This window comes from Marmota marmota, unplaced genomic scaffold (genome assembly GCF_001458135.2).
Source record: "Marmota marmota marmota unplaced genomic scaffold, marMar, whole genome shotgun sequence".
Lineage (NCBI taxonomy): Eukaryota > Metazoa > Chordata > Mammalia > Rodentia > Sciuridae > Marmota > Marmota marmota.
In genome coordinates, this window is record NW_026000185.1 from 27,084,270 (window position 1) to 27,098,148 (window position 13,879).

The window sequence follows — 13,879 nt, forward strand, 5'->3', positions numbered from 1 at the left end:
TGGGCGTGCCCAGCCAGCTAGTGGCACCAGGCGGTCAACTGGGGACAAGAATGAACAGATGGACGGTTGGGTGGATGGACGGACACATGGATTCCACAAGAGCAAGGGGGCTATTCCCAGTGTGAGTGGGGGTTCTTCTGACTCCAAAGGTGCCCCAGTTGTGGGGAACAGCCATTGATGGGGGGGAAAGGGCTGAGCGGACCCAAGGAGAGGAAGGATCTTGTGACCGAATCCAGCTTTGAGGCTTCAGGTGCTTGGGTACCAGCTGGACCGCAGCCGGGGGTGGCTCCTGGTGGGCAGGGGGAGGTGGGACTGCCCAGGAAGCATCTGCACCATCTTCAGAGGACCCCGGGTGGGGGTCCCCCAGGGGCTGCCCTACCCTCCTCCCTCCCCCCAGGAAGACAAAAGCACCAACAAGTAGCACCAACTTCCCCTGGAGATGGAGACTGTGTGGGGGGAGCTCCCAGGAGGAGGGGTGGGGCCGGGGCTGAGCCCACCGGCCCTGGCCTCTGGAGCCGGTGGCCTCCCAGTCGGGGCACGTGGCCACTGCTCTTGATTCCTTGTTCTGTGGATTTCCAAGGCCGCCGGCCTACCGTCCCCTCCCGGGTGGGCATTGAGTGGGGCTTGGGGTGGGATCACAGAGGGTTTACATTCTCCACCAAGCAGTAGCACCAACGTTGATGAGGTCGCGAGTCAGGGGTCCTGGGAAGCTCACTTTCTCTTCCGGCCACAGGATTTCCCCAGGCAGGCCCCACCTGGGCAGGGGAGATGCACACAAAGGTCAGCCGGTGTCCCTCACCCTGGGCTTTTTTTTTGTTTGTTTGTTTTTATGGGAGATTGAACCCAAGGATGCTTAACCACTGAGCCACATCCCAGCCCCTCCCTTTTTTGTATTTTATTTAGAGACAGGGTCTCTTTAAGTTGCTTAAGACCTCACTAAATTGCTGAGGCTAGCTTTGAACTCTTGATCCTCCTGACTCGACCTCCTGAGTTGCTGGGATTACAGGTGCGCGCCACCGTGCCCAGCGTCTGGTTGTTTCATAAGCCCCCTGCTTGCTCAAGCAGAGGCTCGGAGAAGCCAGGTCAAACTCCCACTGGGCAGGTGGGGTGGGAGCCGGGCCCCAGGTGTCATTGATGAAATCGAGGCTGGTGGTGGGGGGCTAGGTTGGGAAAGTACCAGGCTGGACAGGGTCCCCTGCTTCTGGGCATCCTGCAGAGCAGCCCCATCAGATGGGGTGAAGGAGGAGTCCAGGTGTCTGGAAGGGATGGCCGCCTAAGGGGGTGGGGTGGGCCCTTGAAGGGGAGGGTTTATCACAAAAGTAAACTGAGGTCCAGAGAAAGGGAGAGTCTGTGCCTGAGCTGGAAGAGGAACGCGGGATTCTGGGGGAGGGTCTGATTGGTAAATGGTTTCTGGTCTCCCTCTGGGGTAAGAGGCCACTGGATCTGGTCTTGGAGTCTTGGAGTCCCTCCCACCTTTGGAGTGACATGTGGCTCGTTACCGCCACCTGGTGGCAACCAGCAGACAAATAGGGGACGGAGGACAGGGCCCATGTGGCATCTCTCTGATGCTCATCCTAGGTGATTGAAAAGCCCCTCGATAAGGCCACCGGCATCAGCCTGATGGACAGTTGGCAACCTAGGAAAGGCCAATCTGGGCTTGTCCCTGACCCTACCACCCCTGGACTCTGCCACCTCCTCTGTGTACTGCAGGCAGGTGGGCGCAGAAGGGCCTCCACTCTCCTGCGGGACCAAGGCCAGAGCTATGCCTGCTTTGGACAACTTGAAGCATCAGTGGCCGAGGGCAGGTGACCAGAACCTACACCACACAGTTCCCACGGGCTCATCTGCATTTTCCAGCAAGTTCCAGCTGGTGGCTGATGACCCTCCTGCCCACCTCTGACTGCTCTGGCTTGGGTGCCCCTGTTCTAGCTACTCTCCTTCCCTGCCCTTCTCCCTGGGTCCCTCCCTACAGGTGGGGGTGGGCAGCAGCTCAGGAACCTGCTTCTCCCCCAGGCCCAGGCTAGTGGCCCCCGACCCTGGCCTCTGTCTTCATCCTCCTGTCCCCTGTCCCTTCCCAGAGCTGCGTCTCTACTCACCTTGGTATCCCAGGGCTCCCAGGGCCCCTCCATAGGCCTTGGGGGGCTTTCCTGTGGAGGAAGGGTGCGATTGGGGAAGGGCTCTCCCAGCGCCCCTGCTGTGTGCCCAGCCTGTCCTGTCTCTGCCAGCCTGCCCATGCCCTGAACCTGTCCTCCACAGCCCAAGCCAGAGGCCTTTCAGTGGCCTGGCCCTGGAGGTCTGGCCACTTAGCAGGTGCCTCAGCCCATCCCAGTCAGACCCCCGTGTGCTGCCTGGCCTCGACCTGACCCATGGGACAGCTCTACTGTCCCTTCCTCTGGAGCTTGTCGGTCTCTCCAGTGAGTCCCTTGCCCCAGAGTGATCCAGGTCCCTGTCTTGCTCCGATGGCTACCCAAGGGCTTGGCTACTATCTCCTCCTGAGGCTCCCCCCATACCAGAGGACCTGCCCAGGGCTATGGCCACACTAGCCACTCCCTCTACTCCAGGAAAGGAGCTGGGGCCCTGAGTCCCCCAGACAGGGGACATCTGTTATTGCAAACTCACCGCCGACTCCCAGGCCCCCGGCGCCTCCACCTACAAGGCAAGGAGAGGGGCTGAGGGTGCCTGCTCCCGGGAGCCCACCACACCCTCCCAGCTGGTGAGGCTGGCACAGGGTGTGTGGCGGGAGGGGCTGACTCTGGGCTTCGGCCTCAGCTCCCTGTGTGACTTTGGAGCGGTCCCTGGCACTCCCTGAACTGAGTTTGCCTCATGTGGAACATGATGGAGAAGCCATCTGTCCCCCAAGGACCCCAGAGGCATGAAATGTGGCTTAGAAAAGCCAATGTTTTCCCTGTCCTTGGAGAGGAAGGAGACAGAACGGGGATGGGGCGACTTTGTGTTGGCTTGGGGTCTGGCCTGGTGTGACCTGAGGTCGTGGGGTTCAACCCTGGACACCGGCTCAGCCCTTCTGAGCAGGAGCTGAAGCAGAGGAGGAGGAGGGACCCGGCAGAGCTCAGGACAGGGCCGGGGCGCGGCGCCTGGGTGTACCTGGGAAAATGGGAGACAATCCGAAGCCAGGTCTCGCTGCCACTCCTGCAGGGGAGACTAGGGGTTGGCGGCCGGGGGGAGGCAAGCCCTGGTCACCCAAGCCTGTCTGGGGCCGAGTCTCCCTGTCACCGCGCGCTCCCCTGCAGCCAGGCAGCTTCCTCAACTAAATGTGTCCCCACCAAGTGCCCTGATGTGACACCTCTGAACTTTCTGGCATTGCCTCGACCCTGAGGCCTGCCCTTGGCCCAGGGTATGTCCTGTCCTGGAGCGCCCTGTCCACCCCCAGCCTCGGGTCCTCTGTGGATGTGGGCTCCGCGAGCCCCCTCTGCTAGAGCAGAGCCAGCCCTACCTCCACCTGGGAATGGCCTGGTGGCTCCTAGGACACCTCCAAGGCCAGCAGCACCTGAGGAGAGGGCAGATGGGGGTCAGGACCAGGCCCGCGTGTGGGCGCCCTGACATCCCTCTGTCTCCGTTCTGGGGCCAGGATTTGTCTTGCACAGACCTTCAGGGGAACCCTGAGCAGGAGGGAGGCCTAAGCCAGGGTGGGGGTGACGGCAGGGGTGAGGGCCACTAGCGGGCCTGCTGGAGGAGGCCAGCAGGGACAACTCACCATATTTGGCTGCTTTAGCAGCTGCAGCTGGGGACACACCTGGAGAGACGGGGCATGGGGGGACGAGGAGTTCAGGCCCTGACTTGTCCTCCCACATCTAGCCACCCTACCCCCCGCCATCCAGCCTTCCAACAGCCTTTACTGAGCTCCTGCTGTGTGTCCCATCCTGTGGAGCACACAGGGAGAGTCTTGCAGGCCAGTTTAGGTAGGGGGACCCAATGACCACCCGAGAGAGAGGAAAATGTCATCAGGTTGGCCATGGGGGCACAGACTTGGAAAAGTAATTTCTCTCCAGACTTTGATCTCCGTGTCTGCAAAATGGGCCTGACCGCCCCTCCAAGGAACTCCCACGCGTGGTGGTCAGTGGGTCGGAAGAGAGGAAAGAGGACGGTGGGCGACCTCTGCTGCTGGGTGGCCTGGCTGCCCCTTGCCCAGCCCTGGTCTGCAGCCTCAGGGACCCGGTGGGGAGGGCGAGGTCCACCCAACCCCATGGGCAGATGCACTGCAGGGTGGGGGAGGGGGAGGCGTCCTGGGAGAGGGGACAGCCTGAGCAGTGGAGTGGCTCACGATGTCATATATGAAGTGCTCTAGAGGGACTGGGTGACCTGCTGAGAAACCTTGTCAAGCTGGTTGAGAGTGAAATCCGACCTGGCTTCAGATTGTGTTCCAGTCACCCAGGGGCACCCAGGTGTCCTGTCCCTGTCCCTCGCTCCGCTGGGTCCTGCTTTCTCCTGTTTCACCTTGCTGCTCAGGAAGGCTGAGCAGTATCCGGCGGGGGGAAGAAAGGCTTTCCCTGTCTGTCTGTCTGTCTGTCTGACACACATGCGCCTCATGCTTGCTGATTCTAGAACAGTTCTCACCTCCAAAGCCAACGCCGGGGACGGCTCCTCCGGCCCCGAGCCCACCGACCCCCAGTCCTCCGGCTCCGAGCCCACCGACCCCGAGGCCTGTGGAGAGAGCAGACGTTGAACCTGCAGGTCAGGGAGTCCTAGCAGAGTCTGCCTGCAGAGGGACGGTGCTGTCCCCTGGTGGACGGAGCCTGGGCCCGTCATGGACCCCGGCGGGGGCTCCCCACGTCCCGTGCTCACCGTACTGGGCGGCTTTGGCAGCAGCCTTGGCAGCAGCAGCAGAGGCGGCAGGTCCGGCCCCTGGGGACACAGCGAGAGCTCAGGGAGGAACTGTCCCAGGTCCCTGTCTCCCTCCCTGCCAGCCCTTCCCGAGGTGCGACTCACCTGCCACGCCACCTGGGACTCCTACTCCACCGAGACCCCCGACGCCTCCCAGGGCCCCAGCGCCCCCTGCTCCTGCGGAGAGAGGGTGGAGGATCAGCCCCCGTTTCTGGAGGATGGGTCTCCCTGACCCAGGGACACAAGGGAAACAGATAGTTGGCCCAGCCCATGTGACCAGTGGGAGGAGAGTGGGGAAGGACTGTCCCTGAGCCCCGGGCCTGACTCCTGGCTCTGCTGTCAGTGAGGGGGATCCCCCTCAGGCCTTGGTCTCTCCGTCTCCAACACAGAGTGGACAGGCCTCCTCTCCCTGGACCGTGCTGGAGTGACAGTGTGGCTATGAACATGGCCGACTCTGGACTACTTGGTCTCAGCTCTTGACAGCCCTGGGTTCAAATCTTGGCTTGTCCACTTGACATGGCTGTGGCCTCTCTGAGCCCCAGAGTCCCTATGCCCTGCAGGATGCCCTGCTTGCCCTCTGGGTGTGTGAGAGTAGGGCACACCCGCTATGTACTCTGTAAGTGCCAAATCCTATGGTTCGTGTGGGTGGCTTCTGCACAGCTCATGCACAGGAGTTCACGGGGCTCCGTGAGTTTTATCTAACTCATTGCGTCATGACAGGAAAGGCAGAGCCGGCTATGCCCCCATTTTGCAGATGAGAAAGTAGAGGCAAGCAGGGGTTAATCGGTGTGCTCGTTCCACAGGCAGGACACAGCTCAAGAGCCACCGGAGTCCACAGCCGCCCCGCTACACCACCCACCACACTGCTCCGTTTCCCTGGCGACGTGGGTTGACTCAGGCCGGCAGAGCGGCCCGTGGGGAACAGGAGAATCGGCCCTGGGTTCCAGGGGGCCGCGGCGGGTGGGGCTGAGGAAGCTGGGATTTTCCGAAATGGAAACTGGCCCCAAGGGGACTGACGGGGGCCAGTTGGCAGGTCTCTGGTGGAGGCCCCTTCCTGGCTCCCAGGAGGCCAGGAATGCGGGGGCCACAGACATGGGTCTGGCCAGGCGGGACGTCCAGAGTGCCAAGTGGCAAGGCCAGCAGCTCTGCCACGTCCTCGAGGCTGACAGGAAGGCAGGGAGGGGGGCCGGGGGTGCCCGGAGCAGGAAACAGACCCCTCTGCTCTGGCCAAAGGGTGGGGAAGGAGGCGGAGGCTGCCGGCCTCCTCACACCAGTGTAGGCCTGCACCACCCTGCACAAGGGCTCAAGAAACTGTCAGGGCCAGAGGGGCCTTGGTTCCTGTCCCCTGGGAGGTTTTGGTTGTCACAGGGGTTAGAGGCACCACAAGCATTTAGTGGGCAGGGGCCAGAACTGCAGCTGCCAGCAACGTGACCTAGGCACTGCCTCTTTCTGTCCTGCCCACCTGGCCTTGTGCCGTCAGGCCGGCGGGGTGGCAAGGGTACCGCTGTGGCGTGGCAGGGACAGGGGGTCACACTCACCATATTTGGCAGCTTTGGCAGCGGCCAGAGATCCAGGCACTGGGGACAAGGGAAAGGGGGGTCAGCAGCTGAGCCCCTGCCTGAGGCCCTGCCTCCTCCTCCAGGGAGCCCACCCTGCCTTCCTTGGCCACGGTGCTTCCTCAGAGCTCCCAAGTCCTGACCCTCCTGCCAGGAGTTCTGGTCGCCAGATATCGGGCTTACTGTCTAACCAGGCCACTGCCAGTCTGATGTGGGGGCTTGAGGGCTGACCTGTGCTTCCTCCCTCCACCTGTCCCCTCCTATCCCCTCCAGGCCCACTGTGGCTGGGCACCGAGTGGGGCTCAGTCATCACATGGTGAAGAACTGGAGTTCCTAGTGGCCCCCTTGCCGTGGAGCATTCCTGAAGGCCCTGGGGCTGGCCTACACCTGCCCACCGACCCTAGGACTCCTACCTCCTTCCTTGGGGGGACAGGTGGGCTTTTTTGAGGTCTGGAGCCCTGTCATGGCTCCCTCTGAAACCTGGCAGCCTGGAGACCTCTGTCTGGCTTTGCCTCCCCCTGGGACCCCAGTTGTCTCTGACTGCCCAGGAAAATCTAATGGAGGGTTCACTGTGCACCTCTGGGTGCCAGGGGGAGCTGTGGCAGTGCTGGGAGGAGGAGGGGTCTCCTGCCTTTGAGCTCAGGGAGGGCAGTTTCTGTCTAAACTCTAGAAACCTCCTCACCTGCACCAGCTCCAAATCCAGGAACCCCGGCACCAGCTCCTAATCCAGGAACCCCGGCACCAGCTCCTAATCCGGGAACCCCGGCACCCAGACCAGCAGCTGCCTCTGTGGGGACATGGGCAGTGGGACTGAGCCCTGCCTCCTCCTCCAGGGAGCCCACCTGGGCAGCAGGCAGCTTGACCCTTTGGAGATGTCCCGCCCTGAGAGCTGAGTCCAACCCCAAGGGAAGGGCCCCTGGTGGAGCAGCGACCTCCTCCATGGCTCTGTCCCCATCTCCAGACTCCCTACCTTTATCCATCGCTCTGTGGCCCTGGAAGAGTCTTCCTGAGATGGCCACTGACCACCAAGTCCAGCCCATCCACAGGCTGGAACCTGGGGCTGTGGTGTAGACCCCACTTCCTTTCCTGCCTTGCCTGCTGCCCTGCCATCTCGGGTGAACTCACTAAATTCTCCTGACAGCCTTCTGCACGAGGCGGGCGCTGGGCTGCTGACTCCCCGGCTAGAACCCCAAGGTCACTCAGTTTCTTTCGGACCCAGGATTGGAACCCAGGACTCCCTCTCCCTGAATCTGTGCTTTCAGGCCCTCCGCCTGCTCTCTTGGGGCCGATGATGCTGCCGGATGCAGAGTGGGTCTGGTGTGTGCGGGGGCCCTGGGCCCTCTGGGCACGGGGGAGAGGTGGGCACTCACGGTACTGAGCTTTGGCGGCAGCTTTAGCAGCAGATTTGGCAGCAGCGGGTCCTGCTCCTGGAAGGAGGGGGGTTCAGGATGGTGCCCATGGGGGCTGCAGGGGACCCCCAGGCTTCTCAGACACGACACTCACCTGCGATACCACCGGGAATAATGCCACCAGGAACCCCAACGCCACCAGGAACCCCGACACCACCAGGAACTCCAATGCCACCAGGAACCCCAACTCCACCAGGAACTCCGCCGACTCCAGGGCCCAATCCTGCAAGAGCACCCATAGCTGCCCAGGGCCTGGCTAACCAAGGCCTGAGCAAAGAAGAAGGAAGGTGCTGGAAAGAGCCCTGGGTCCAGAGGCAGGGGCCGTGGGTTCTTGCCCCAGCCAGGGCAGACTGGCCACGAGACCCTGGGCCGGACACTTCCCCATGATGAGTCTCAGCTTCCTCCTCCCTAATACAAAGTCTGTGCAAGTTCAGGAGATCAAGGCCTTTTGGGGGACAAGGACCCCTGGAGACTTGAAAGTGACAGGGAAAGGGAGCACTTTACTAAAGATAGGCAGACCTAGTTTAAACCTCTGCTCAGCCGCCATTGAGCTGTGGCCGTGAGCAGGTTCCTAAGGCTGGGGCCTCTGTCTGCACGTTTGGCAGAGGGGCTGAGTAGAGCCGGCCTCCTGGGAGCCAGGAGGCTGGTGAACCTGGAGTTAGAACCTTCTCGGGCCTCATGGGCCCTGGGATTCTGATCGGAAGAAGAAGGATCACTGGCCGGGCTGCCACCACTGGCCACTTTCAGTAAAGTGTGTGTGCCTGGGGCTGCCAGGGTGGCCCTCAGAAGGTAGCAGGAAGGACCCTAGTCACTCAGAGAGACGTGGCTGGAACCCAGCATGGAGCCCAGAATCCGGGCCGGGTTCAGCTGGGGTGGAGGACGGTGGGCGGGGGAGTGCTCTCCAGGGCCACCTTGAGCTGCTTCCCCAATCTGAAATGTCACCAGCCCCCAGAGCTGATCAGAGGAGCCAAGGCGAGGAGAGTCCCCACCGTCAGAATATGACCAACCTCTGAGCAGGGGACCCGAGAGGAATGCTTTGGAACAGGGGTCGGGCCCTGGGGGGCCACTTACCAAACTGGGCAGCTTTGGCGGCAGCTTTGGCGGCTGCAGCTGCAGGGGTCCCGACTCCTGGGTGGGTGAAGACAGGGAATGGGGAGCCATCCCCAGCCCCGCTGCCCCCTCTCAGCCCTCCCAAAATCCCCCACAGAAGTTTTTCCTGTGCCACAACCTTATGCTGGAGACGGGGACGCACATGCAGGTCCAGCCTGAGTTCTGAGGTTCTGAGGACCACCCCTGGCCCCCGGGAACCTCCCTGCCCTTCTTGGGCTTCGGTGGAGCCCTGACAAGCAGCCTGTGAGAATCCAGCCCTGGGCCAAAGTAGTGATTGGAAAGGGCACCATGATCCTCTCCTAGACCTACCCCAAAGGATTTGTGGAGCTTTCTACTTTGAATGCAGGTAATTCTTTAAAATCCTGAAAGCTCCAGGATCCAAACTACTGCAGGAAATGAATTGCTTTTTAATTTAATTTAGTTTATTTTTAAATTTTGCCGTGCTAGGGGTGGAACCCAGAATCTGATGCCACCAAGCCAGGTGACATCCCCCAGCATCCCTAGGCAGGGAGGGGCCTTGCCAGGGATCAGCAGGCCGGGCCCCATGGAGGGCTCTTCCCTCTGGGCTACTTTGGGGAGATCATGGTCCCTCCCCGCCTCTGGGCTCAGCCATCCCATCTGTAAAATGATGCGGATGCTTCCATCCACCTCCAGGGACCCTTCTGCGAGACAAACCAAACCCGTCTCTCAGTGGGGGACACTGCTCACCTGGCACCCCTGCGGCTCCTGGCACACCTGGCACTAAACCTGGCACTGCACCTGGCACTGCACCTGGCACAGCACCTGGCACCAGCCCTCCCAGGGCTCCAGCTCCTCCAGCACCTGGAGGACAGAAGAGTGTCCAGTGCTCAGCTCTTGGGGAGCAGGAGGTGGGGGAGGACAGGGACTGGGGGTGGGCAGGGCAGGGCCACTTACCGTACTTGGCAGCTTTAGCCGCAGCGGCTGCTTGGGCTGCAGCTACAAGGGAAGAGGGGACAGACTCTCAGACCCCATCTCAGCGGGCAGAATTCCAGCTCCCGGCCCCGAAAGGCACCAGAGTCCTGCCCTGTCCCCACTGTCTCTGAGCACACTGAAGTCCAGCCCACACTCCCTGCCCACCCTGCAGAGCCAGCTGGGGAGCCCCACCCCCCTCTACTAGAGAGAACTTAGGCTCACGGGAAAGGCCAGCTCCGGGGACACCTCCAAGGCCAGCACCAGGGACACCTCCAAGGCCAGCTCCGGGGACACCTCCAAGGCCAGCTCCGGGGACACCTCCAAGGCCAGCTCCAGGGACACCTCCAAGGCCTGCTCCAACACCATAGCCAGGAAAGCCCCCAGCACCAACCCCGTACGTGGGGATGCCTCCAACGCCCACTCCAGCTCTGGCCCCTGCAGAGGGAAGATAACCAGGCGAGGAGGCACCTCAGGGAAGGAGGACAGGAGGAAAAGATGTCCGCTTCCCCCACGTCCGGTCCTCAAGGGCAGGAAACAGGGATGCCTGGGCCCCTCGTCTGCCTCCTCCACGAAGCCCAGTCCCCCCTTGACCTCCCTCTTCTCTGAGTACTTGGAGAGGGCTCCCTTTGTGGGGGAGACTGAGAGCAGGCTCATCCCCAGGCGTGGGCTCCTCTGAGGGGGTCTCTCTCTGGGGAAAGTCATTCTGGGACTCTCTCAGCCTATGGCTTCATGGTGGGGGACCACTGGGAAGACACTCGCTCTCCTGGGGCCCGCCCCCTCCGTGTCCCAGCTCTGCAAGTCTGAGTAAGCAGACCAGAGCCCTTTGGTTCAGGCAAGTAGAGGCCAAGACAGGCTGGGCAGGACACTAACCATATTTGGCTGCTTTGGCGGCTGCTTTGGCAGCAGCAGCAGGTGACACGGCCCCTGAAAAGATCAAAGGGACACAAATGTTCAGGAGAAAATAGAGGAGAGATGCTCAGCGCACAGTCCTCTCTCCACCCACTGTCCATCTTCTTTCTCTCTATCAAGTTAAGATAGAGTTGCTCAGCCATCCATTCACCTGCTGTCCTACTTCTATGTCTGTCCATTTGTCTGTCTATCCTTGGACCTCAGTCCAACTACCTATCACCTACCTGTTCCTCTATGCACCCACCCATCCATCAACTTACCCACACACCTGCCTACCTACCCATTCAGCTAAACATCTGCTCAGCTGTCCATTTTGCATTGGCTGGTCCACACTTTCACCCACATATCTATCCATCTGCTCATCCAACTATCCACCCACCCCTCCAATCGTCCGTCCATCCATCCAACCATTCATCCAATCATCCATCCATCCATCCATCCATCCATCCAACCATCTATCCATCCATCCAACCATCCATCCATCCATCCGTCCAATTATCCATCCATCCATCCATCCAATCATCCATCTATCTATCCATCCTTCTAACTACTTTAGTCCCCCAGCTGCCTATCCATCTGTCTTTTTATCTATGTATTTATCTTTCCATCCAACTTTTTTTTATCTATCTATCTGTCTATCCATCCATCCACCCATTCTTGCATCTGCTCATCCTTCTACCCACTCACTCCTTCATCCATCAATTTGCCTGCTCATCTGCATGGCCAATATGTGACCACCCATTTTCCCACCCATCCACCCACCCATCCATCCACAATTTACTGAGCACCTACTCAGCTAAGTGTTGGAAACAGAGGTGAAAAAGGTGTGATTCTTGTCTCTGGCAGCACAGCAACAACCAGAAGGAAAATAGAAGAGCTGGTGCTGGTGGCAGCTAGGTGGGAGGTTGTTATAGTCGAGGGAGGGAGGATGAAGGGGTGAGGCAGAGCCAAGGGTGTGGACAGATGAGTGAGGTCTTGGGGAGGACCCCAGAATCTCAGCAATAGTTTATTTCTCTCTCACACATACGCACATGCACACACAAGGAGCAAGTCCAGCTTACCTGGTACACCCCCGATGCCTGGACCCCCAACGCCTGGGACCCCAACACCTGGGACCCCAATGCCTGGGACTCCAACACCTGGGACTCCAACACCTGGGACTCCAACACCTGGGACTCCAACACCTGGGACTCCGCCGACACCTGGGATCCCAACACCTGGGACCCTAACTCCTGGCCCACCAGGCACTAAGCCCCCAGCAGCTCCTGCGAAGAAAAAGGATTGTTCTTCTGGCCTAAGCCTTGTGGGGGCCTCTGAAGACCCCCAAGAGCAGGGGTCTAGGGGAACTAAAGGGTAAGGGTCTGAGTGCAGGATTGCTGCTCAGGTGGGTTGGCATCTGCTCTGCATGGATTCAGCTCTTCAGAGGTCGGGAGGAACTCTGAGAGCCTGAAGGACTAGCAGGATTGGGTCTGCGGCTGGGAAGAGCATGATTGATTTCTAGAGCAAGATCAGAACTACCACCCATGGGCACCTCGGCCATTGAACAGCCCTGGGGCATGGGGGCAGTGTGGAGATGGGTGGGGAGGAGCCAGTGCTCCCTAGGGCCCCTTATGCATTCAATTCACAGAGAACAAGGAGATGGCATCCCAGGTGCAGTGACCAGAATGGGAAAGTTCAAGGAGTGGGAGGGGAGAAGGAGGCTCCCCAGGTGGACACAGGCAAATCCCTCCAGCTACCCAGGACTGGGTCTCCAGAGCCCACAAGGAGACTGGGGCAGGCCCTGTGCCCTGGACCTGCCATCCGGGGCACTCACCGTACTTCGCAGCCTTGGCGGCTGCCTTTGCAGCAGCAGCAGCAGCCGCAGGAGTCCCGGCCCCTGGAAGGACAGCCACAGAGGGTGAGGTCCTTTGCCTGTGGCCGCTCAAGGCCACCTGCAGCCCTGCTGGACCTGACAGTACCTGCAATGCCTCCAATCCCAGGAATCGCACCAGCCCCGCCAGGAATGCCACCACCTCCAACACCAGGGATGACGCCAGCTCCTCCAGCACCTGGTGGGACAGGGACAGCGTGTGTGGCTCTCCAGGGTCCCCCTGGGGCCACGCAGGAAGGTCTCCAGGAGGCTGGCATTGGAACCAGCACCATTCCACCGGGGACTCGGCCCTGGCACCTCGGGCTGTGCTGCGGGGGCCCTGCCTCGGCTCCTGAAGCCCAGTGGGTCCCTTTCCACACACTCATTAAGGGAGTTGGACGTTTCCGGACAGATCCAGCCCTAATCACTGCCACATACTGAGAAACCACAAGCCGCTGGCTCCCTGGGCCAGAGGGGCCCCCAAAGGAATGTTCGAGGCTTCCTTTCCCTGTGTTCCGAAGACCCGGCCAAGTTCGTCATCCAAGTGCCTGGCCGCCCGGCCCTGGCAGCCCCTTCCTGCCTGCTCTCCGCTCCCGCATTCCAGTCGTCCCCACCAGCCCCTGCTGGCCTCTGGGGCCTGAGGGGGGCCTGTGGGGCCCCCAAGGGCAGGTCTCCCTCCCCACATTCTTGTCCCCCAGGCTGGTGGGAGACATTTTCTGACCCACCCTAGAAACAGGAAGGGCTCCCTGGGGCTGGGGACAGAGGAGGGGACTTCAGCCCTTGTGGTCTGACCCTGAACTGAGGGATTCTTTGGCAGGGGACAGTCGCCCACCCTGCGCGTGACACGGGAATGGGATGTCTGCGCCATACTGCGGCAACGCCATCCAAGAGATCTGGGCTTGAGGAACGCGTTAAGGTTTTATGGTATGCATTAAATGGATGCGAAACCATTAAGTTTTAAAAATGCTTGTGTAGGTCCCACCTCAAACGGTCTTTCTGACCACCGAGGCACCCCCCCGCCCCCTGCTCATGCTCCTCCTGCCTCTTTCAACCTCGAGGCAGGCTCCTCATAAAGTGTAAGGCTGGAGTCAGACATCACTTTCTCTGGGAAGCCTCCCCGATTTGCCCCAGGTAGGAACAATGTGGCTCCTATGACAAGGCCAACCTCCTCCACTAAGCTGCCACCCGCTGCCCCCACCTCTGAGATGGATGGGTGGAGGGACAGAGGGACAGATGGGGGAAGGGACGTAGGGGTGGATGTAGGGAGGGAGGGA

The 13,879-nt window shown here is 60.7% G+C and overlaps 1 protein-coding gene across 17 annotated transcripts in view; it reads right to left on the minus strand.

Moving 5' to 3' along the window:
- Window positions 1–570: 570 nt before the first annotated feature.
- The window catches only part of Eln (elastin), a 23,674-nt gene continuing 10,365 nt past the window's right edge, over window positions 571–13,879 (minus strand). For 2 of the 17 annotated variants that reach the window (XM_048789918.1, XM_015490682.2), the window contains 21 exons: window positions 12,715–12,804; window positions 12,570–12,632; window positions 11,818–12,021; window positions 10,718–10,771; window positions 10,070–10,282; window positions 9,830–9,871; window positions 9,623–9,736; window positions 8,876–8,932; window positions 7,899–8,027; window positions 7,766–7,822; window positions 7,078–7,182; window positions 6,378–6,416; window positions 4,945–5,016; window positions 4,801–4,860; window positions 4,573–4,659; window positions 3,713–3,751; window positions 3,452–3,505; window positions 3,103–3,147; window positions 2,620–2,649; window positions 2,097–2,147; window positions 571–755 (listed from right to left, as the gene is read on the minus strand). In XM_048789918.1, coding sequence (XP_048645875.1) covers window positions 712–755; window positions 2,097–2,147; window positions 2,620–2,649; window positions 3,103–3,147; window positions 3,452–3,505; window positions 3,713–3,751; window positions 4,573–4,659; window positions 4,801–4,860; window positions 4,945–5,016; window positions 6,378–6,416; window positions 7,078–7,182; window positions 7,766–7,822; window positions 7,899–8,027; window positions 8,876–8,932; window positions 9,623–9,736; window positions 9,830–9,871; window positions 10,070–10,282; window positions 10,718–10,771; window positions 11,818–12,021; window positions 12,570–12,632; window positions 12,715–12,804 — 1,649 coding nt within the window. In that variant the 3' untranslated portion in view covers window positions 571–711. The remainder of the gene's footprint in view (window positions 756–2,096; window positions 2,148–2,619; window positions 2,650–3,102; window positions 3,148–3,451; window positions 3,506–3,712; window positions 3,752–4,572; window positions 4,660–4,800; window positions 4,861–4,944; window positions 5,017–6,377; window positions 6,417–7,077; window positions 7,183–7,765; window positions 7,823–7,898; window positions 8,028–8,875; window positions 8,933–9,622; window positions 9,737–9,829; window positions 9,872–10,069; window positions 10,283–10,717; window positions 10,772–11,817; window positions 12,022–12,569; window positions 12,633–12,714; window positions 12,805–13,879) is intronic. The other 15 variants (XM_048789911.1, XM_048789915.1, XM_048789916.1 and 12 more) reach the window with 15 other exon arrangements.